This window comes from Lissotriton helveticus, chromosome 10 (assembly GCF_964261635.1).
Source record: "Lissotriton helveticus chromosome 10, aLisHel1.1, whole genome shotgun sequence".
Lineage (NCBI taxonomy): Eukaryota > Metazoa > Chordata > Amphibia > Caudata > Salamandridae > Lissotriton > Lissotriton helveticus.
Genome location: NC_136071.1, coordinates 497446434 through 497471430, shown reverse-complemented (window position 1 = coordinate 497471430; position 24997 = coordinate 497446434). Strand labels below are relative to the sequence as shown.

At 46.4% G+C, this 24997-nt stretch overlaps 1 protein-coding gene across 1 annotated transcript in view; it reads left to right on the top strand.

Annotated features, from left to right (window-relative positions):
- The window catches only part of ABCA3 (ATP binding cassette subfamily A member 3), a 633557-nt gene that overhangs the window by 441199 nt on the left and 167361 nt on the right, over positions 1-24997 (top strand). The window contains exons 18-19 of the mRNA XM_078663005.1: positions 12543-12735; positions 15720-16026. Of these exons, the coding sequence (XP_078519131.1) occupies positions 12543-12735; positions 15720-16026 (500 nt within the window). The remainder of the gene's footprint in view (positions 1-12542; positions 12736-15719; positions 16027-24997) is intronic.

The window sequence follows — 24997 nt, the reverse complement described above, 5'->3', positions numbered from 1 at the left end:
TACGTAAGGCAATGCTCTGGGTTGAGACTGTCCGTTGGAACCAGACACCAGTGGGGCAACCAGACGCAAGCAAGTATTTTCAAACGTGTCTCTTCTTTTCTTTAGTTGCAAGGATGACCTTTTATAAGTTCAGAGAAGTACTTCTCCAAGAGGGTCCTTTTTCAGTTTGTCGCCAGTATGGAATTCCATAAAAATAAGATGACTCTGTTCTGTATCCAAGTTCTAGGCTTATTCTTAGGAAGAAGTTACATGAGTTGAAGTAGGATAAACAGCATATTAATCCAGGTAAGCAAGTACAGCATAGTAAGCCCACCGGGAGAAGCAACCCTGCTGCTCAGCCTCATGCATAAACTGACAGATACACTTAAACATACACAGAGGGAACATTCCATGACATCACAGAGACTGGCTGAGCAGTAAAGTACAGGACACAAAGAAAGGTCAGAGTAGAGAATGAGGTACTGGGTTTTTTAGAACCGGCACAGAACCGGTAACCCAGCGGTGTCAGGGAATCAACACCCAGAGACCTCTGGTTCTTCCTGATCCAGACCTACAGAAACTCAGAGTCTTCTAGGTGAAGTCAAAGATTAGTTTATTGGTTGCAACCAAGGTAACAGGTGTCCTAGAAGTACAACACAGGTATATTCTCAGGAGACTGCTCCCCCTTACAAAGTCAGGCTTCTCTTCTTATACACAATTTTGGGCTTCAGGCAAAACATTATTGGTTGTAAAGTAAATCGTTAACATATTTCTAGTACAAAGAGAAAGCAGAGTCATGATGACATGTCCATATTTCACTTTGTGCTGCCTACAACAAATCATTTGGCAAGGCCCAACATTTCATCAGATATCACTGGACCCCTAATAAAAACGGGCACCTCCCCACCATAAAATAAGTGAAGCAAAAGAGTGGAGATAGATGTGAGCGAGATAGGGCAGGTGTGCGCGCTGAAATGGTTTTATGGTTTGTTGAGCCTAGATGCTATCTTGCTCGGCCACTGGGAGGGAACTGACCTAACGAGTTCGGCCTGGGGTAATGGTTCCAACTTGTATAGGTCATGGTGAGGTCGATTAAGGAGTATGTGTCCTTGTGGAGTTGAATTTAACTGGATTAAGGCCTATGTAAAGGGCAACACACATAAATGGAAGCCAAGGGTTCAGAATGTAAATGACGATTTGGAAGTGAAATCGTCACTCGAATATGCTGAAAATATATGTACATGATGTACTCGTCATTCTCGGTCTTTTGATACCAAATTCGTCATGTTTCGACGAAGTTTTTATTCTCGAGTCCAGAATAACCACACGAATCCAGATTTTCAGAACCACAATCCCTCCTTTTGCCCTTACATAGGCAATTAATCTATCCTCATGTTAGTCTGAGTCCAGATCGATATTCGTAAAGTCATTGAGATGTTGCTGTAACATCATTCTAGTGCTAAGTTCATCTCTTGATACAGGCTTCCTTACACATGATGTAGCACAGAGGCCACATATTGCAGGAGCGCACTGTATGCACAGACAGAACAGGAAAAGAATGGCTAAGACCATCCCAATGACCATCAGAGTTTTCCATCCCCAGGCAGATATCAGTTCCCAGAACCATCCCATTAACGACCAATCTCCTTTATTCACATGAATAGATTCGGAAATCTTATGTAGTTTGGAGATGGCCCTGTACACTGTTGGAGCATTATCTGGGATGAAAATGCAACAACTAGACTGGATCAATTTGCATACTCCACCTCGGTCTGCAAGTATAACATCCAAAGCGACCCGGTTCTGAAGGGTCATAAGTCGATCCGACTGGAGCTCAGCGGTTAAGTTACTAAGGGCACCAGCGGTTTCAGTCACGGTGGATTCAACTACCCTTGTTAATTGCCTTATGTTTCTGCTGTTGGCCATGGATCCCCAGAACGGCAGAAAACCCTTTGCAAAGTCCCCAAATTCTTGACCTGCAGTGTCTTCTTTACTCAAAACACCTCTAACTACCCTTGTCCGGTGGTAATCCGCCGCTGCTGTGTAGGTGGGAGGCAACAGGAATGAAACAAAACATGAGCCCGAGAAGTCAGGGGGCAACCATGTATAGGCTCTATCATGGCAGATGAAATAAGTACCCTTAGCGGCTAAAAACGCAGGGGAAGTCTGAGATCCAAAAACATACGTTTCTGTACAGATACTCTTCCCTAGCTGAGCTCTGGGATTCTTGCCAATACCTTGCAGACACAGGTGACCCTGATGGGGTACGATCCAGATAGGGGAGGATCTTTTGGCTTGCTGTTTCTCACTTAAAGTAGTGCCATATCCGGTCACGTTCCAACCTACATATGCAAGTATCTCATCATCCGGAGTATCTTCATAAGAAGTTACTTCCTTGATCATGTCAACTATACCTTTGACTAGGGCGCTGGTCTTGAGGTTGTCTTTTACAGAACGTAGGGGTTGGACTTCTCGTGCATATATGAACATTGTCCTATATGCCCATACTGAGCCATTGTGACTAAATGGCAGGACCAAATAGGGGATACCTTTATCCGTTGTGTGAGGCATGAGACCGCACACCCAACAGTTAGTTGTGTTCATCACAAGTTGGTGTTGGTGTAACAACTGAACAAAGGAGTTATTAACGAACTCTAATCTCCTATTTGATTCGTGGTTAGGCAGAGGGTGGAAAGAATGAGAGGAAACAGTAGGAGGAGGTATGGGTGATGCAGTGGGCGCAAATGTTACATGGAAAGAGAATAAAACATAACTTATCAAAAAGATCATTACGCTGGATAGCATAAAAATACACAATATTATAAAACTTTTCTTTGTCATCGTGTTACACAGTCTCTGCTTAAAGTTAATTTGTTTGGCAGATCTCTCCACATCAGGAAACTCCATCCTCTCTAAAGTGCTGCCCGCGGTGGGAGGTTGCCTCTGCTAAAGGATGCTTCCGTCAGTCTAGGGCAACTCCCTTGGACCAACCAGAACTACCGACCTAACGTCGTCAGCTGCACCCAAAAGACTTTAATCAACCGCGGCCCTAGCAGCGGAACCCAGATGGCGGTTCGAAAATCAAAAATAAGCAAGTTTCCTAAATGGGAGAGCTGCACTTTCAAAAAGAGTACTTGGGAGGAAAAAAAATATGTTTATTTGTCCATAGGTCTTGGTCTCAAATCATAAAAAGGAATCACTTTTATTAGTCCGTTTTTCTCGGTCTCAGATTGTAGCGTCTTTTTCCCGGTACTGTCTGGTCCTGAAACAGGAGTTCAGGCTCCAAAGAGTTCAATTGTTCTGATGGTGGCACAGTCTCTTGAAAAATGTTCTCGCTTTCACATTCGTGGTTAGTCTCTTTTACACGGTCATCGCTAAAAGGTATGACACGTTGCACAGTTGTAAGCTCTGAGTCAGCTACACGCTTCTGGACCCACTGGTCATGTGGCGGAGGTGAAGGGATTCTTTTGCAGTGGACCCCGTGGATCCAGTTGGCCTTCCCCTCCACTCGAACGGCTGACCTCGTGGAAAGAAGGACGAGGTGTGGCCCGGTCCACCTGGGCTGGTCAGTCTTTGTTCTCTGGAAGTTTTTCACGAGGATCCAGGAACCAGGGACAATGGAGTGACCTGGAGTCTCAGAGACCGGAGGCAGGGTGTTGTGGACCGGTTGATGCAAAACACGTAATTTAGCCGCCAATTCATACAGGTAATCAAGCAAAATAGGGTGCTCCAGCTCGCTGAACTTTGTGGGCCTAGGCACTCCCCATATGTTGGCTGGCCGGCCAAAGACAATTTCATAAGGGCTGAGTTTCACTCGCGAATGCACAGTCATTCTGGTGGATAGGAGTGCTAAGGGTAGAGCGTCAGGCCATTTAAGACCTGTGCTCGCTTGGATTTTGGCCAATTTAAGTTTTAAAGTGCCATTGTAACATTCTACTAATCCAGCTGATTGGGGGTGATTTGCAGCGTGAAACTTCTGCCTAATGCCTAGCCCTTCACACACTCTTTTCATCACACGACCCACAAATTCACTTCCGTTGTCGGACCAGACCATTCTAGGCATTCCAAACCTGGGGAAGTACTCTTTCACAAGGGCTTTTGCTGTGGACAAGGCAGTATTGTCTTTTAGGGGATAGGCTTCTACCCATCTTGAGAAAGCACTAACAACAACGAGCACGTATTTTAAGTTGTTGCACCTCTCCATGTGTATGAAATCTAGCTGCAAAACCTCGAACGGATACGTAGGAGGTGCAAAATGACCAGCTGGAGTTGGGGTTCCCCTACCAGGATTGTGCTTCAGACATACCATGCAATTCTTGACAACGTTCTCTGCACACTTGGGAATCCCTGAATTCTTCCACCCTGGGGCCAATAACTCGCAAATCCCTTTCACGCTGATATGAGCCATTCCATGAGCCATTGTAACCACTGCAAGCACATATGCATCGGGTAACAACCATCTCTGATGCTCTGTCAATTCAATCCAACAACCATTTGCATCCATTCTCCCTGTACTCTCTCTCCACGTGCTCAACTCTTTCTCTGTGGCCTCAGCTTGGATGGACTTCACACTTTCTATCGTGTCCTCACATATTCCAACATCACCAGTCCATCTTTCAGGGCCTGCAACATACATTCGGCTCATCACATTCTTTGCCGTTTCTTTCGCGATCTCATCAGCAAATGCATTTCCACGACCTACATCATCAGTCACCTTCTTGTGAGCACTACATTTCACAATCGCCATTTGCAGAGGCAAAGTCAGTGATTCAAGAAGCTCATTCACCAACTGACCATGCTGAATCTTAGCTCCATGCGAAGTCAGGAACCCACGTTCTCTCCACAATCGTCCGAAACTGTGAGCCACGCCAAAAGCATACTGGCTGTCGGTGTAGACCTTCACTTTCATTCCTTTGGATAATACACATGCTCTCGTTAGTGCAACTAATTCTGCAGCTTGAGCTGAACCATGCGGTACTCGTGCAGTTTCAACAACTGTGTGCAAAGTTGTGACAGCATATGCTGCAGTCACGTTACCATTTGGGAGCTTAAAGCATGAACCATCCACCCATAATGTACCATCACATTCAGCAAGGGGAGTGTCAAATAAATCCACTCTCCCTTTTGTCTCTTCCTCTGTTGTGAGGAAACAATCGTGCTTTTCTAAGGCATCTGATTCCTCTGCAATTGGTAACAACGTGGCTAGATTTAAGGTACTGCACCTCTTTATGTGCACATGGCTCGCTAGCAGCGTCAATTCGTAACTGGACAGTCGAGCACTAGTTAAGTGCTGTGTCTTAGTCCTATTTAACAATGTGTCTACTGCATGCGGAACCATCACGATTAGTGTATTATTCAATACTAGACCAGCAGACTGTCGAATAGAAACAGCTGCTGCTGCTGTGGCCCTCAAACAACTTGGCAATGCTTTAGCTACCAGATCCAAAGTTGACGAAAAATAGGCGCATGGCCGCTGTCTACCTCCAAATAATTGAGTCAGCACAGACAATGCACAGCCCTCCTTCTCGTGGACATACAATGTGAAAGGTTTACTGTAGTTGGGGGTACCTAACACTGGAGCCGAACATAATGCTGTGCGTAATTCGAGAAAACTTTTCTGACACTCTACAGACCAAGGGATGGGATTGGGTGTATTTTTACATGTTAATGCCACCAAGGGTTTGGCCAATAATGAAAAATGTGGAATCCACTGTCTACAGTACGATGTAATGCCCAAGAAAGCACGCACTTCTCTCTGTGTTCTTGGCACATTCAATTTTGCTATTGCCTGAATTCTTTCTGGGGTCAGTTTCCTTCCCTCCTTCGATAAGAGGTGACCTAAGTAGGTAACTTCTTGTCGGCAATATTGAAGCTTGGAAAGTGACACCTTGTGATGCAGATCACACAGATGACGCAATAATGTCAACGTTGCCTTTTTACAAATTTTCTTAGTATCTGCAGCAATGAGCAAATCGTCCACATACTGTACAAGAGTAGCACCTTTAGGTAAAACAATCGTATCAAGTTGTGTTTTCAGAGCTTGACTGTATATTGATGGACTTTCACAGTAGCCCTGAGGAGCGCGTTTAAAGCGGAAGCTTCGACCTCCTAAACTGAAGGAAAAAATATCCCTGCTCTCCTCAGCAATTGGGATGCTGAAGAAAGCATTCTTTAGGTCAATCACCGAAAACCACGAAGCAGAAGCTGGAATCATAGTCAATAATGTGGTAATGTCGGGGACAACTGGGAATTGTGGCACAACTATCTTGTTCACTTCTCGAAGATCAATTACGAACCTGTACACAGGTGGCTGAGAAGGGTCAGTTCGTTTTAAAACAGGCAGAACAGGACTATTGCAAACGTTGCCTCGTGTTTCCTCAATCACGTCCTTTTCAATCAATTCGTAAACAATCGCTAGCAAAGCTTTTTCACCCTCATTAGATATTTTGTATTGGGGAATTCGTGGCATTTTGACATTGGACTTCAATGTTACAACATATGGTGGAATTTCTAAAAGACCTACATCATTAGGACTAGTGGCCCAAAGAATATCTGGGAGAAGTGACAATTCAGCTGGAAGTGCATCTCTCGACAAATACATGGGAGAAACTACTTTCTTACCTAAAGTAAGTTGTTCTCCTGAAGGAGAACAGTACAAAGTTGCATACAATCTTTTTAACAAATCCAATCCTAGCAAATTTTCACCACAACCTGTTGTCAGAATAAGGGGTGCTTCGAATTCACAAGGACCAATAGAAAGAGATAAAGGGTCAGAAATCGGATTTCTAACTGGGGCGCCAGAAAAACCTACAGAAACGTTCATTTCGCCAGACAAAGGTGTGCCAGGGAGTTTGGAGTGCATAATAGAACTCTTTGAAGCACCAGTATCCAACAGAAAAGGCTCTGACACACCTGATGTAATCACCTCAACGTAAGGTCCACTCTGATCTACTGGAACTGAAACAACTCCCTCTCTTTGTCTATGGCTGTCCTAGCAATCATTACCTTCCCAATAATCATCTTCGGTGTAATAATCATCAACGTAGTATTGAGCTGTCCTGTCAGATACGATATTTTGCTGATCAAACCTGTTCATAGAGTTTTGTGGTGGAAGGGGACGTGTGTTCTGAGGGGCGTTTCCACGCCCTGTCCCTCTAGGTGCTTGCTGACTGCCACGACCTCTCACACCAGAAACTCCATTTGCACGTTGTAATAGAATAGGACAATTATACTTGAAATGACCCTCTTGTTTGCAATATAAACACTGGTTGGGGCCTACAGATACACGGGGTTGAGTATACTCGACTCTTTGCGAGTTCCTCTGATACTGTTGAGGCTGCTGAAAAGAATTTTGGTAGTGATTCTGACCATTATTATTTTGATTATCACCACCACGTGGCGGATAGGCTTGCTGTAGCAAAACCTTCGTTTTTAGTTCTCTAGTTTTCTTTTCTACTCTATCTTTCTCATCTTTGTCTCTATTCTCGTAATATTGTGCAGTAGCCAATATCTGGGCTGAAGATGAGACTGCCCAAGAACTTTCTGAATCTTTCAATTTTTTTACACAATTCTGGAAGCAGATTGTGCACGAATTTATCGACAAACAATCTCTGACCACCTTCTGTGGTCATATCTTGACCGCTGTGGTCAACAAATGTTTCTTCAAATCTGGTGAAGAAGTCTGAGACTGTTTCTTCTTTCTTCTGCTTGCATGCAGACAACTTATCCCAATTTACACGTATTGCAGGCATTATCGTTTTCATGTAATCTACTATTTTACCAGGGAGTTCTGCTATCAAAGGCTCAGGCTTGGCACCACCAACTTGTCGGGCATCTGCAGCAGTAATATTAGCCCATGTGTCACCTAATTCCTGGTCATGATCTATATGACGAATTTTACCCCATAAAGGCTGTGGAACAACATTTCCAAATAACATATCGATATCGGCTAAATTCATTATACATGACCCAGCAGTTTGCGACAACTCTTTATAGTACCCTGCAGGATTTTTACGCGGATAGGGGTAATGTTTGTTTGAGTGCTAAAACTTCAGCTCGCTTCCATGGGACATGTACCCATACACGCTGAAAGTGTGGCAAAATAGGTGGGACAGCAGTCGTGTCACCCTCTCTCCATTGTGGGGGAACTTCTCTCATAGGGTATTGTCGCGCCTTTTTCCTACTGGATGTATTATGCTCAGATTGTGACTCAGAACTGCTCCCCTTACTCCGATATGATAACAACATTTCAACTGCTTTCTCCACATCTGGACCTACAATCATACCCTCTCCAAACTTAAACCGTACACGACACATCTCTTGTGGGATGCATTCCTGATCATTGTCTTCTAAATCCTCGCAAAGGAAAACACACATCTGTTCGAAAACATATCTCTGTGTCGCTGCTTCCCATTGATGGAAGACTTCCATGACAGACTGTACATCATATTTTACAGTGTCCATGACCCATTTCCGTGCTAAACTATTCAGTGAGTCCCTCTCTTGATAATCAGATAGTCGACTTCGCAACTGTCTTCTTCCCATGTTAGGGGTCGTAGTAGGCGACCCGAGAAGAGGTAAAAGAAGATTAGTAACAGTGCTGGCCATTTTCTGCCGAATGGAAGGTGAAACTGAAGGAAGAACGGATGGAAAAACGGGGTGAGATAAGGCAGGGGCAGAGATAGCAGAAGAGGTATCGGGGAAAATAGAGGGGGCACTAGGCAAAATCGTAGAGGGAGCATTAGGAGCCGTAAAGAATACAGTAGGCAAAACCGTAGAAAACACAGGTGAAACAGAGGTGGTCGGTGGGCCTGGAGGTAGGAGCCAGCTGAAGAACAGCTGGTGGGTGCTGTGGAGGAGCAGGAGGCGTAGTTTGCGCAACTAAAGGTTGCGGGGGTGCTGTGGCATTCTGCGCATAGGGGGGTGGTGAATTTAACAAATGTGACATTAATGGGTCTTTTTCACGCTCTTTTGCTGCCTCTTGCTGAAGAGACGGCAAAACTGGATAACACTTATCTATTGCCATTTTACGTTGCCTGTGCAACTGCTCATTCATCTGCTCTTCTTCATTGTCTTTAAACTGCACAGCAGCTTGTATTACTGAAAGTCCCCCTTCTCTCTTATTTTTCTTAGCTAATTTAATTTCTTTTTGTTTGGCTTTCTTTACGCCATAAGCGGAAAGAGTCAAACATCGCCGGCCGGGCTTTCTTTTTAAAGAGTTTAACTTCAAGGTTGTCTAAGATTTCAGAATCAAAGCTACCATATTGGGGCCATTTTAGAACACCATCTTTCCTGGTGTATTTAATCCATACTTCGTTGTAGGTGATGGGGCCTACCCCATGTTTTACATATAGCTCGTAAGTCGGAGTTCCAACTGGAGGAACCGGACATGAGTCCTCCAATCGGGAGTCCCTATTATTACCACCAAGACAAAACAAATTCCCAAGTCTAAGACCAGGCATCTTCGCTCTCTAGTCTAGTTCCAAACTTCAAAGGATTATCGATTACGATATTTCTTGTGAATACACGAGTCCTTCGGTTTTGGTGCTTGCAAGTACCAACACAAAACTTTTTATCCCAAGGATACCAAAACTAAGATCCACTAAGGACTGGGAGACGCTCCACTTATACTTAACTGAAATATCGATGACGTCACCAGAAGACTCGTCTCAGTGTTTCGCTCTACCAAACTTTAAGGGTCCAAATCAGGGCGATAGCCAGGGCAGCAGTCCTTGTAGCCGTCGGGAAGCGGGGAACCTCGCAGCAAAGACCTTCGGACCACGTCGACATGCAGGGGTCAATGAGGTGGTTGGCCGTCCTCCGGAATTTCCACACGAAGCTCCTCACGATCTTCTGGCTGACTGGTACCACTGGAATCGCCCCAAACGTTGGGCGCCAGCTGAGGTACTGGGTTTTTAAGAACCGGCACAGAACCGGTAACCCAGCGGTGTCAGGGAATCAACACCCAGAGACCTCGGGTTCTTCCTGATCCAGACCTACAGAAACTCAGAGTCTTCTAGGTGAAGTCAAAGATTAGTTTATTGGTTGCAACCAAGGTAACAGGTGTCCTAGAAGTACAACACAGGTTTATTCTCAGGAGACTGCTCCCCCTTACAAAGTCAGGCTTCTCTACTTATACACAATTTTGGGCTTCAGGCAAAACATTATTGGTTGTAAAGTAAATCGTTAACATATTTCTAGTACAAAGAGAAAGCAGAGTCATGATGACATGTCCATATTTCACTTCGTGCTGCCTACAACAAATCATTTGGCAAGGCCCAACATTTCATCAGATATCACTGGACCCCTAATAAAAACGGGCACCTCCCCACCATATAATAAGTGAAGCAAAAGAGTGGAGATAGATGTGAGCGAGATAGGGCAGGTGTGCGCGCTGAAATGGTTTTATGGTTTGTTGAGCCTAGATGCTATCTTGCTCGGCCACTGGGAGGGAACTGACCTAACGAGTTCGGCCTGGGGCAATGGTTCCAACTTGTATAGGTCATGGTGAGGTCGATTAAGGAGTATGTGTCCTTGTGGAGTTGAATTTAACTGGATTAAGGCCTATGTAAAGGGCAACACACATAAATGGAAGCCAAGGGTTCAGAATGTAAATGACGATTTGGAAGTGAAATCGTCACTCGAATATGCTGAAAATATATGTACATGATGTACTCGTCATTCTCGGTCTTTTGATACCAAATTCGTCATGTTTCGACGAAGTTTTTATTCTCGAGTCCAGAATAACCACACGAATCCAGATTTTCAGAACCACAATAAGAATGCATGATACCACACACAGCCAAATAAGTTGACCCTTTATCTGTCACCTCTTTCAAGTCTTGTTGTTTATCCTTACCCTTGCCAAGCAGGGCTCTGCAGTGGGCACCTTTAAAAGGTTACTTATCTACCATCTTCGCTTTCATGCAGCTGCCAGATCAATCTTCCCCCATAACATCCCTGAATGTAAATAGGTTCCTTAAAGGTCTGCAGCATGTTTCAACCAACTTCATTCATAACGCCTCGATGAGACCTTAATTTGGTTCTTACTTTTCTGATGTGCGTTCCCTTTGAGTCGCTTCTTACCTACCCTCTTAGGCATCTCACTTAACAGGGCAGCCTTTCTGTTGGTAATTCCATCTGCCCAGAGAGTCAGTGAACTACAGGCCCTGTCATCTCAGCCCCCATTTGTGTCTTTTTTCCCTGACAAACTGGTCCTTCGGACGCAAGCAACCTTTTTGCTGAAGTTTGTCACCCAATTCCACGTAGGCCAGCCCATCACTTGGCCTATATTTTACACTCCGCCTCCTCTCTCCAAAGAAGAGGAGATAAAAAGAGCATTGTAGTTCTACCTTGACCACACAATACCGTTCGGGTGGACGTTCTACTCTTTGTGGGATATGTCAGGGCCAAGAAAGGTTGTTCAGAAACAAACCATCTCCCGATTGATCATACTGTGCATTAGAATCTTCTACGCATTGGCCAAGAGCAAGCTCATTCCCCTAGAGCAAAACCTGCGACCACTGCGTTAGCACACAGAGGTCTGGTCCTGGGCATCTGCCAGGCAGCAATGTGGGCCACGTTGCACACATTCACCAAACCCTACTGCCTGGACAGTCAGATCCGTCGGGATGGGCACTTTGCCCGTTGGACCTTTCAAGTCATTCTGGTTTAAATCATGTCCGCAGACCCACCTGCAGGAAGGTATTGCTTGTGTATCTATTCTAAAGTGAGGAATCTGGGGCCAGAATTCTCTATCAGATGAACAAGTTACTTTCCTTCGGTAACGCTTTATCTGGTAGAAACTCTGTCTAGCCGCAGATTCCTTACCGACTCACCCATCCTCCTCACTCGGCAAATTGATTTTAGAATTAAGGGCTGCTCCCCTTTTCAGGGTCCTAATTCCACACACCAGTGGTTAGTGTTGTTTGTGGCTCCTTGCTTCTGGTGTGGAAGTGTGCAAAAAGAAAGTCACATCAGCACGCTGAGGGGGCGCCTGTATAGGCACTGCGTACATCATTTCTGGGGCAAATGATGCCACGTGGAGCCGAACAACACCACCTACCGTCGCGCAGGGGTACTGCTAATGAAAATGTCCGTATCCAGACTGACGCCTGGGGATAATTCTAAGGTGAGGAATCTGCGGCTAGATAGTCTCTACTAGATAAGGCATTACGGAAGGTAAGTAAGTTGATCATCTAGTCTTCATTCCATTTGATTCTCCTCTTTTCCAGTGCCCTATACTTCCTGTCTTTTTATCTCACTGTAGCAGGTTACATTTCTTCCCTGCTTTTCCCCCCTTTTTGCTGTTTTCCCAACCTTCTTGTGTTCTTCCTTTCTGTTTTCATACATTTTTTCACTCTTTCTCAAAGTCTAATGGTAAAAATAAATCCTGGTCAAAAAATGAGTGCCAGTGCTCCCGACCTGCAGCCACCTCCACCAATTAAGCACTGACCTATATTACCTGGTATAAAATGTTGAAGGATAGGTTGGATTCAAACAGAATTAATCTGTAGCTTGTTGTGCTGAGAATACCAAGGATTTAAAAAACTGTTTTCTTACAGAGTGGGAAAGCTGGTTGATTCTAGCATGGACATCCAAGCGATCCAGCTTCCAGCCCTGCAGTACCAGCATGAGCGGCGTTGCAATGATTGGGGGGCAGACGACTCCAGCAGCATGAGTACCATGACCGATATGACAGATGACAGTGGTGCCCTTATCACGGAGGACTGCTCCAGCATCAAACTCAACACTGGGGTGAGCTTCATGAATTCATAAGCAATGGGATAAGGGTGCTACTCCGGATTGTTTATAACAAAAAACACACTGGTCTCTAGAAACAATACTTCAGACATACTGAACTAAATGGCGAAGAAAAGTTCTAAAAAGGAGTTTATGAAAATCAAATTCAAGACACATAGCGATGCAGTGAATATTGGTGCCAAATAGTTGTGCTTGGTGTTCTCTTTAGAGGTGATGAACTCAAGTGATAAATAGTGATCAACAAGTGTATCAACAAACACAAGAACAGCACGGCACTTTACATCAAATTGTCAACAATCATATATTGTCCTCGTTTTTAAAGTCAACAGTGTTTCAGTCCCAATAAAAATGGCGGGATCATCTACCAGACTCAGGGAGATACAATGAGCCTGAGAGAGAGATTATGAAAGGTAATGCAGTTGCTAAAGTAGGGGGTCCTTGGTGACGAGCCTCAGGAACAGGGTGGCTGGGGATGGCCTGAGTTGGAAATATTCTGTATACCCACGGGGGGCTCCAATAAGCCCGCAGTTAGAAGCACCTGTGTGGTCTGAGTCTCAAGGCTGAGTGCCAGATTCCTTGACTGACTGGCAGCATGGAATACTTTCGTGACAATGAGTTCTGGATTCTTTATAATTAGGGCTCCTGGTTTTATGGTATTTATTTCTTTAACGTTTCAGTCTGTATTTATCTATATTTATTTTTTGGCCATCTTATTGATATTTATTCATATTCATTTTGTGTTTTGAGAATAAATGATGCCATAAAATTGTTTATTTCCAAGTTTATTTCACTCTTGGACCTGCACTCATACATGGATGCCTTCATCACTGTCCCCTTTTTCCATTCCGGTAGGTAAGAGAGGGGTACTTTCGAAGCCGTACCAGTTAAGCGTGCTACCTAAGGCTTTCCTATCTGAACTTTTGTAACTCAAAAATAATTGTGGGGGAGTGTTGGTCACTAGAAACATATCTGGTTTGAGGAGCAATTGAATAGTCTGGGCTACAGTCTTCAAAGGGAGTACTGTATCAGTCAAGTCTAAAACTCCATAGTTCATTGCATTGCATGAATAAAACACTTAACACAACAAGAAAACAAATGCAACTAAATAAAATAAGAAACAGATGACATTTCCCTGGCCGTTGTAGACACGCCAGCAATGCAGTACAAAGCCCATGGATAAATGAAATTACCTTTTTAAGCATTTTGCAACTTAGCCACAATACACCAAAGACTTTACATGAATAAGAAGAGATGGTATGACCGATATACTGTCAGGGAGAGTAAATCATTTGTCAATCTGGAATCCTTTCATTCACTTTGATTTTTCATTGATAAGTTTCTTTCAAGCATATCCTAAAGTTGTGTGCTATTAATAATGAATCGTCTGTTACCTAAAGTAAACTTATCGCATCTGCAAATGTACCAGACCCAGACCAACTATTTATGCCTCAACATTTTACACAAGTGTTTCTAGTGTAAAAAAAAGTGGGTTGAATTGCTGCAGATAATGTCTCATTGGGTGTTTATCTTAGTTAATAATTATGGGTTCAGTTGTGGCCAATATTCCTAGTCTCGATATTGTTTCAAATTTAAACTGGTTAGCCGATAAATTTGCAATGCTAGACTGTGGGGGGGACTGCATCCTGAAATGTAAATATGCAACCTGACATATCCGTCTAGTCACTGCATACCCACTGTCAGTGCTAGCAAGACTGGCTGTAAAGTTGACCTAATTTTATTTATTATATATGTTGGCTTGTTGTTGAATAGTCCAGAAGCCAGACTGGGTAACCGCTAAGTTGATTTCATTCTAAAGACAAATAGCCTCTTTTAAGAGCATTGATGTTCTGCAGAATTTGAATGTTCAAGGCTCAATTATCTTTTTTTTAAAAAAAAATTTGTTTAATTTAACTGACTTGCATATCCGCTTTTGGTGGGGTTCCAGCCTACTGTATGTGTTCCTGCTGCTGCCACTGATTCAGTGGGTGTTGAGGAAGGTCAAGATGTACAGAGCCTAGCTCCTGGTGATAGCCTCAGACTGGGCACGGAGGTCAGGTAAACCTAAGCCTATGCTCTTCACTTCGGCTTCCTGTTAAGAAGGATTTGCTGTCCCAGCAGAATGGCAGGGTCCTGTACCCTAACCATAACAATCTACACTTCCATGTGTGGAACTTGAGTGGATCCAGCTGATTGGTTTTGTGCTGCAGACGGAAGTTGTGGATCTGATTTTGGAGGCTTTCCGCCCTTCCATGATGTCCATCTGTTCTGGCTGCTGGGCTACGTTTGTGGCTTGGTGCAAGGACTCACACAGTGACCCTTTTAAGGCTTAATCATCTGATACCCTCTGCTTTATCTTTGACCTGTGAAGGCCTTAATGTGGGCACTGTTAGATGTTCATTTTTTGGCGTCTCTGCTTTTAGGTTTTCACCTTGTTTGAAAAGCGGTTACGTTTTTGTGGACTTGAGGTATTTTGATGCCATGCACCTTGGTGGTCCCTATTCAAGGGTGCTTTAGGTTTCTTGTAACTTGTGAATTCAGAGATGCTCTGCCCCACCTTTATGTAAAGATAATCAGACAACCATCCGGGGATCATTTGAAAAAGGTAAAAATGCCTAGAGACAATTAACGTTGTGCCTGATTCAGTTTAACCTCACTAAGAATTTGAAAGATCATGTTTTTAAAAGGCCCTGAATTCAGCCCAACTTTCAGTTTTCATCACATTTCATTGTTTCTACAAGATTATCGCTATACACTAAGCCAAAATATTAAATTGTGTTAGGTTGCAAGGTTAGACATGAACTACAGCTTTGGCCTCAGACTTAAGCCCATTTTGAAAGCTGCTGTTAGTACTGAGGGTTTTTCAGTGACCTTTAATAATACAACACTAAATTCATCCGCAGCCAAATTGCATGGATCTTTAGTGCTTAACACTGAGTATAACATCCCACCTCCCCCATATCTCTCTCTTTTTCTCTCAGGTCTACCTCTGTGGTCAACAGTTCTACAGTATGTTCATGAAACGGGCTGTCTACAGCTGGCGCAACTGGAAGATGGTGGTTGCGCAGTTTCTGGTGCCATTGATCTTCACTGCCTTTGCCTTGATTGTAGCCAAGACCTTTCCGGGCCCTCAAGACTCTCCTGCACTGGCTCTGGGCCTGAGCCCTTATGGCCAGACTGTGGTGCCATATTCACTGACAGCTGAAGCGTCGCCATTGACGCAGAGATTGGCAGCGCTCTATGCAGGACAGCTCGGGGCACACAAGGCATTGCCACAGGAGGTACTTGGTAAGTGGGCCAGTAAAATGTGTGTATTTTAGGGGGACTTCTCAAGTGTTGAGGGTTTTTACATAATATTTCCCCCAAATCACTGTATAGAGCCTTCACAACATTTGACAATTCTTTCACAATTAAAGGCAAAGCACGGTTTGGCACATATTAAGACCATCAGTGAAGTGTGTGCTGCCAGTGCCTGTATGCTATCCAGTCTTTCTTAGTAAGTCTTAAGCTAATGTGTGATATCCTGCTCTCTTCTCTGTCTAGTCCTTTCTTTGTGTTCTGTTTTCTGCTGCTCAGCCAGTGTAAGTGATGCCACAGAATGTTTCCTGTGTGTATGTTTGAGTGGTATTGTCAGTTGCTGTATATGGGCTGAGCAGCAAGCAGCCGTCATGCTGCTCCTGGTGTGGGGCTGATTCTCCTGATACTACTTTCAATACTACTACCACCATCTTATCCTCTAATGTTCTTGCCCTGATTGAACTAAAGAATAAACCTACCATTTGGATACAACTTCATCACAGTGTACTTTTTTTCTTGCATTCCACATAATGCTTCTACCAAGGTGTTTTGTGTGTTAGCAGAGATCCATTGTTGTTGTCCATACTTTATCTCTTTGTGTGAAAGGTAAAGGTGTGCTTCCTAAACTATTATCTGCACATTCTTAGTTCCCTCCTGCACTCTCTGCTGTAATGAGTATGAGCGTGCAGCGCCGCTGTCCCTGCTGTCTCTCATGTGCCCTAGTATTACGGTCCAGTGTATGAAATAAAGCTGTTCTGTGTATGAAGGGAACTTAAAGCCATTCTCAGTGTGTTAACTGTTCTTGATATGAGGGTAGATGATGCCTCTTTTATGATGTAAAGTGGCTTTCAGTACCTGAAGATGATGTTAAAATGAGGAAGCTATGTGTCAACTCGCTGGGTCTCATTTAATTACTTTAATCTTTTCTCTACTGTTCCCAACCGGATGTATGTCAGTACAACGCGATCTTTTAGATCGCGGTACTTGACATCGCAGATTTTACAACGCAAGTCGTTACAACGACTTGCGTTGGAGGGCGCGGATTTAGCAATTTTATAATTTTATATTCCAACACCAGTCCCCGTAACAGTAGGGAAGGTGTTGGAATATAAAATTACAACTTTCCTTATCCCACAGCGCCATCCAGCGCAAGTCGTAGTAAAGTCTTGCGTTGTAATAGCTGCGTAGAAAAGGTCGTGCGGTGTAAACACCGCGTTGTAAACAACGTTTCCCTTCCCAACCACCTACAGGTGGGACTAAAAATACTTCACTTGCAAGCAAAAGTGGTTTGAAGTTTATCAATGCCTTGCATGTGTATGCAAAATCCTGCACATCATTTTTCCTCGTAGGAGTACATAATTGCCATTTAGCTTTACTTCACTCTGTTCGTTGATTTGGACGGACCCCATCTTCCTTGCACTGTGTGGGGTTTGCCACCCTGCTGCTTGTTTCAGGTTTTTATATTTTCCTCCTTTACTGTTCCTTTTGTGCAGAAGTAGCTCATGCTCTGCTTTAAACCAAGGACATTCAGCCAGAAGCAGTATGCTGTAGTTGGCTTGCACAAATTATGCCTGTTTCTGTTGAAGTACTAGCCATCAGATTCATGCCTTATCCCTCATGTTGCTTATGCATAGAAGAGCAGTTCCGTTTCTGTCTGGGTTTGTTGATCATATGTTCCTTTGCAAGAAACAGAAAACCGGGACTCGAAATCTGAACCCTGTTCCAGCTGTCCTAGGACTCTTCCACTACAAGGCACTCTTCAGAGGGTCTTTTCGCGTGTGGGAAGGTTGGCATAAAAGGCACACCTGTTGACTTGTCGTGTGTGGATCCAGTTGACTCCATCCAGAAAGGTCTGGCTACTGACTAGAGTTGAAAGGCTCCTTTAATCATCTTTTGCTCTGGTGAAAACATTGTACTGTCATGTCAAGTCCACGTCACGTCTCAGTGTGCTGTGATGTCCCAGGCAGACTGTTCCTTGAGATGGAGTATGTCTTCCATTCTGGATGTGTTCCTGTGTCAAACTGTCCATAGAACTGTGTTGGGTACATTAGCACCATGAGAAGTACTGGCTCCTTTTCTTTACACAAGGTATCCAAATCTTCTCATGAGTTGTGGATTCCGCATGGCTCCACTCTTTGGTGTGGCATCCAGATCCTACTTGGTACCAGCTTAAGTCAACAAAGATAAAAACTCCTGCCCAAAACATGCCAAATTCCCGTTGCCTTTTATTTTAAGTTGCACATCACAAGTGCAAAGAAAGTAGAGGTATTACTATACGCAGCATGCCTTCCTCACCGGTCACAAGTGCATATATGAAACTAATTGCCCATTGGTCTGTGGCCAAGCTAAGTCCATGACGCATTGGAATAGATTATGCCTTTAGTGGCTCTCTCATCAAATGATTGAAAATGAGAAGCATTGAAATGGAGGATCCCCAGAACCGTAGGACCCATCTTTAGCAACCTCCTACCTAGTGTAAACCATTGGTTTTTGACTGTTGTACTGTCATAATGGACAAGAATGGTTGGCCCTACGGATGACTCTACAAACACCAATGGGGTGAACTTTGTCACTCAAGAAACCTCCTTGAAAAGCTTCTTGACAAGCCTTAAGGGAAAGCTGGAGAGCATAAAAAAGTTTGTTCCTCAGTGTTTGGCACTACTGCTTCATCTTATGTGGAGAAATCTCTCGTGAACTTATTTCTGGCAAACCACTGAACCTTGTTCTAGGAGACTGAGGTTCAGTGATCTGGATACTAGCACTGGTGATGAAGGTGATATGAGCGACATCGAAGATCTGTTTACCAATTAGCAATCATAACAAATATCTCTTCAGGTTCTTGCAACTGACAAATTAACTTTATCCTCAGACAATGAGGGTGTTTTGCTTTGCTGCCTTCATCTTCAAACTCAACAAACTTTCTTTCCATATGGTGCTTCATATTTTAAGTGGGCACGGGCGATATGGAAAGAGATCACATGAATCTATTTGTGTCAAATCCTCAGATCACATGCACAGGACACCTATAGTTGAGTCCATGTTTGTTCTGGCAATCCTCTGGCTAATGTGCTTGGACGGTGGTCTCTGAAAAAGGGAAAAGGGACGAGGATGTTGTTTTCCTTCCAATGAATCAAAAATGCACATTCTTTTCTAAACCATAAGAATAAGGTATGATTGCTCCTTGAGACAGGAGAAAAACACATGCTAAGGTCATATTGACCAATTATAGTGTGCACCATTACCATGAGTTCAATCATTATACACCTTTGCTGTTGAAACACCTGTTGGTGGAACATGTGTATTTGCCTTACCTGAGCAGTGAGGCTGAAAGAAAGTGTCTGATGTCTAGATATCACAATGATAGCTCCTCTTGAAAACAAGGCTTCTCAGCAAGGTAATACAACTTTCATTTAATTCTGCAACAGACATCTTTGATATTAGTATCACGTCAAAGTGTGGAGTCCACACAGTATAGGTGGACCACACACATCTTCCCAGTAGGCTACATTTGTTCAGTCTATTCATAGCATGTGTTGGCTGTAGATACGTATGCATAGCATTATCCTGCCATCTAGTGTTTAGCTTGGACGGTTACAAGTTGTTTTTCTTCGAAGAAGCCTTTGAGTCACGAGGTATAGTACCTCCTCCTCTGGTGTGCATTGTGCATGTTCCTCAGCTCCTTTGTTAGATTGTTTTTTTCTGTGTTCGGGTTCGGAAGTTGTTATAGCAGCTCCGGGACTGAATCTTTAATCCCCACTAAGGCCTTGGGAGACTCCTTCTTTTCTCTCCAGACCAACAAACCTCAGATCAGAACGACAACTCGTGATATCGATCATTTCACGGTGCGGCCCGGGCTCGAGCCAGATGTTCAACTTCTTCGTCTCCATTCTACAGGACTACGTCCACGAGGGATGAAAAACATGCCTTTCAGCTTTTGTCCTAATTGCCACGTAAAATACTCCGGGCAAGACCAACACAAAGTCTGCAACTTATATCTGATAGAGACTACTAGCCGCAGATTCCTTAACGTAGAATTATCCCCAGGCGTGAGACTGGACCGGAATTTTTTTTGCCACAGCATCCCTGCGCGCTGGGGGGACGGCACCACGTGACTCTGCCCTGATGTCGTCCACGTCCGTGACGTCAGCGAGGATACATAAGTACCACCCCGGCGCGCCTACGTCAGTTTTTTTTTCTTTTCCGCGTGCAACGCGGATCCGGATTGTGTCCTGGCCTGTTTTCAGGCATTCTCTTCTTTTTTACGCTTGGCGTTAGTGGAACAGTGTGCGAATGCCTTCGGGCTTCAAGACGTGTACCTCCTGTGCACGTCCCATGTCAGCGACGGACCCTCACCCGATTGCATGAGTTGCCTAGATGAGCACCACGACTCGGAGAGCTGCGATGCCTGCCAGCACCTTAATCCTAAATCGTGGCGGGAGCGCCGGATGTAGTTGCTGTCTGCTCGTTTGTCCAGGTCATCCCAGCGTCCGTCCCCTACCTCAGAGGCGAGGAGCCTCTGGTTTCGTCTGCGAGATCATCTCTCGCCTGGACCCCAGGGGCGTGGCTCACCGGCTGGTAGGTCCTTCAGTTTGTCTCCGAGACCCTGTCCTCCTTCCGCGGTAGGTGCTGGCTCCCCCCGGGACATGCGCCCCCTCCTGTTGCCTTCCTATCCGCCGTTTCCCGGCGCAGAGGCGACTAGGGCCCAAATGACACCCTATGCTGCGGCTCTGCAGGCGTCTTTGGCCCTTCCTCCACCTCCTGAGACGTCCGCGGATCCCTTGCCTCAAGTGGGGACTGCCGCAGAGTCACCGGTGGCTCCGGCCCCGGCGCTGAAGGTTTCGGCTTCTGGTCGTAGGGGGGTGGTGTTGTCGAGGTGTGGTCCTTCGGGGCTCCCCTCCTCGGCGCCTGGCGTCCCTGCCTCGCCGCAAATGCCTACAGGGCTCCCTGTGGTGTCGTAGGAGATCGCCGGGACTCTGGGCTTGCCCCCGAGTCCCCCTCGGTCCTCTGAGCAGGCGGCTGCCTCGGCAGAGGTCGAGCCGGCGCCCTTTCGGTGCCGAGAGCCTTCCTCCCCCGTCCTGTGGAGTCACGGGTGGAGGCTGGGACCAGGGGCGCTTTCCTGAGTCCCTCTCGGACCTGGATGAGGGCGGCTGCCCCATCTGACGCCGAGTGGTGCCTTTTCAGCGCCGCTCCTTCGCCGTACCTGCTTCGACCCCTCCCCATTCTCCCGGGGAGCTCGTGGTGGCAGAGGTCGACCTGGCGCCGCAAATGTCCACTCCGGCGCCGATCGATGTCGATCAGGCACCTGTGGCGGACTTCATGGAGCTATGCCGGCGTTTGGTTCTTGATTCGTCTCCTGAGGTTCCTTCCTCTCCAGAGGTCTGTCATCTATTGTTGTCTTCTTCCCCGGAGACAGGGCGTAGCATTGTTGCCTTTTCACTGGCATCTTCCATGGAGGGCTCCTCGCCATCCCCACTGCCTAAATCCTCAAACGCTTCTTTCCATGGCTCGCGGCTGACTTTTCCACTGGCCTCCACCTTTCCCCTGAGGCCCCTCAGGATCCCTGTTCATCTGTGGGTCCCTCACTGTTCCGGGCCTGGCCGCTTCCCCCTGGACTTGGGGACGGACGGCTCAGTCTGCAGCAGTCGCCTACGGAGGAATTGCTTTCTCCTCCGTGACGCCCTACTGAGGCCAGTCTTGCCTTTGTTCGGGCTATTTCCACAGCTGCTGGCATTCTGCGGATGGGTTAACCTGTCACTGCATTTGCTACAGATAACCTTTTGGAGGTTCTCCACCAGGGCTCTGGTGGACTGGAGCTGCTCCTTCCTTTTGAAGCGTTGCTCCAGAATACTCTTCTTGGGGCTTAGGGGTGCCCTGCCACGGGTGATCCGGTGCCTCAGCTGCTCCTGCATCGCCACTTTCCGGGTCCGCACGACCCTGTCTGCCTTTCATTCCACCCTTCTACTCAAGTTTCTCTTCTATGGACGGCTTTTCCGTCCTTGCCTGTGGTGTTGTTCCCTCCGTCTCGAGAGGCCCAGTGGTTGGATTCATGGGGGTGTAACGTCTTTGCTTCTTCCAGTGCTACCTTGCACTCAGCACTCTGTGTGTGTTGGCTAGGGCTACTTCCAGCCTGTAGGACTCTGTGGAGTCCCTTCTTTCTCATGTCTCCCATGAGGGTGCCCGTGCTGATCTTCGGAGCCATGTGTTGGATGGTAGGGAGTTGGCCGCGTTTATTCTACGTGCGGCCTTGGATGTTGCCGATGCTCTCTGCCGTGCCATGGCCACTTCTGTGGCTCTCTGTTGCCATGTTTGGCTACGTGATGCTGTTTTTCCTGAAAATATTAGAGAACGTCTAGTTGACCTGCCCTTTGATGGGGTCCTTCTGTTTAACACTCATGCGGACCCTGCCATTCAGCATCTTCTTGCGGAGCTCCATCCCCCTCCTCCTCCGTAGGCTGTTTTTTTTTTTTTTTTTTTTTTTTTTTAAACCTTTATTGAGAAACAGGTATAAGTACAAGCGCAGGCCTACAACCACAAGGGCCGGCCGCAAAATCAGGAGAGTCAAAAGAGAACAACATCAATGTGTACGGTAGGATGAATACAGGATAGACGAGTAACGAAATCGTCACACAGTAAGCGCCAGGATAAGAAAGGTTTCATTTTATGATGTATAGAGGAGGCAGAAGCCATATCTACCCATGTGTCATGCAACATACTCAGAAAAAGAGGGGGGGGACGAGAGGGATGCAGCCCCCTACGCAATCAAATAACCACAGTAGAGCAAAGCCCAGATACATCCAATGCCCATCAAAGGTTCAAAAATAAAGGACAAATCGTAGCAAACAAGTAAATGGGTCACCGCATAGACCGCCCTCCCGCCCCGAAAAAGGAGAAAGTGCAGACACTTACGAAACGAAGGAGAAAGAACAAAGGGACACAGCCCACCCCCTAGAAAGAAAGCAAAAAAGGGACCATAGAAGAAAACAAACTAAAATAACAAACCCCCCCCCCCCACCCTACATCACTGTAATGGCTATGGCCTATCCCACTAAACAGCGTGCCTGTCGCCCAGAGTCACCCGAAATATAGAAGAGAGAGAAAGGGAATAATAACGAAGGGAAAAAAGAGAAAGGGATAAAAGGAGAGGAAAAAGAGGGAGAGAAGGAGAGGAGAGAAGAGAGGAGGGGAGCCAGCGATCGAAATACAGAACACCACCCCACCCGCAATAACGGATCACTAGTCGAGGTCAAAAAGGGACACTGAGAAAAGCCCACACAAAGGATGAAGACAGGAACTGTCCAAATGATGAGGCACGGAGATGCCAATTAACAAAACAAAAGTCCCGCAGGCACCCAGGCACGATCACCCCTGTCCGCTTCTATGAAAAGCAGAGCTGCCAGACCCCGCCACGGCCAGGAAACAGCATGATACAGTGGGTCCATACCAGTCAAGGAAAGCAAGTGGGATCTTCACGGAACACCGTCTCGGCGAACAAAAAGCAGCCAGGAAAACTCGGCAACAGTCAGAATGCAGAAGTAACCCAAAGATCCATGTGGCCAAGCACAAAGTCCGGGCTGTCCAGCACAAAGCAAAGAAATCAGGATGTAGGAAAGACTGCTGCATCGGCACCGGGTCCACTTGATCCCACGGAATCGAACACCCAGCCGGATATCCCAGCACAGCAGCTGGAGAAGTCTCAACAATACCAACTCGGGGAGACGACACCGCTTCACAAAATGGCTGAACAACCATGGCGGCGATCCGCAACTCCAAGTCCCGGCAGTGCAAGGACAGGTCGATCCGCAGAGCACCCAGGGCGAACAAGACAGTACTCCGTGTAGGGGCCGCCCGAATCAAACGAGGTATGGGGAGAGCAAATGCAGCAACGTCCCTGTCTCCAGGAGGAAGACACTCCGAGGGGCCATCCGCCATCTTGTGCATATCGTCCGCCGCCATTGTCGCATCCGCCGCCAAGCCCACCAGGAGTGCCGGAGGCCCCAGGATACACAGCCGATCCGCGGCATATGGCGCTCGGCGGAGAAAGGAGAGTCACCAGAAGAACGGGCGTGCTCCCCACAACACTCGGGGGAGCCCTGCACCGGATCCCAGGCGGGACAATCAACAGGAGTGGGCTTCTCACCCGAGGGGTGCCGGACAACGCGGCTTCTCTTCTTCGGGCCGGCAGGCAATCAGGCATGCGGGGTGGCCCACCATCGGGGGTGGGTCCGCTCCGGCGCTTCCGGCTCGCGGCTCTCAGGCTCCCACCATCGGGTCTCTTCAGCGGCTCCAGGTCGTCGGCACTCCGAACACCTCCGGGCAGACACAGCACTCGAGGCCCCGGCGTCAGGGCCGGGAAGGCCAGCAAGGTTACAAGGGCAGAACGCAGAAACCACTGCACGCCAGAGCCTCGGAAAAAGACGGTAAGTGAAGGCTCTTCCCAGGTAACCAAATTCGGAACACCCCGATCAGGATTAAAGACAGGATAGGCGGCGGGGAGGAAGGGATCTCGGAGCGAGGCGTTTATGCGACTGTTCCGATCGCCATCTTGGCTCCTCCCCTCCGTAGGCTGGTTTGTTGATCCTCCGGGACATGGTGGGAGGTGTTATCCCACTTGCTCCTGGACTCTGGTGTGGGAGTGACCGTTACACTTTCTGTGTGGTTTGCTGTGCCTTCGGGGTCCCTTGGTTAGCTCCTCTCTTTAGTGTGCTGCTGGTTCGACCCCTTTTTGGCAAGAGTGTACTTTTTGGCTGATTACCAAGCCTTCTGTGGTTTTGCCGCAGGTTTTATGGTTTTGTTCTCTGATGTTGGTTTTTCCTCCCTAAGAGTGGTTCCCATAATTTCTTTGGGACGTATCATACCCTAAGTGGGGTACTTGTAGCTATTGTATCTTACGCTGGGAGGGTGTGGATTCCTCGCCTTTTCTGGTGTTATTGTATTCTGCTGGCGCTGCTTCTTGGTCTTGCTT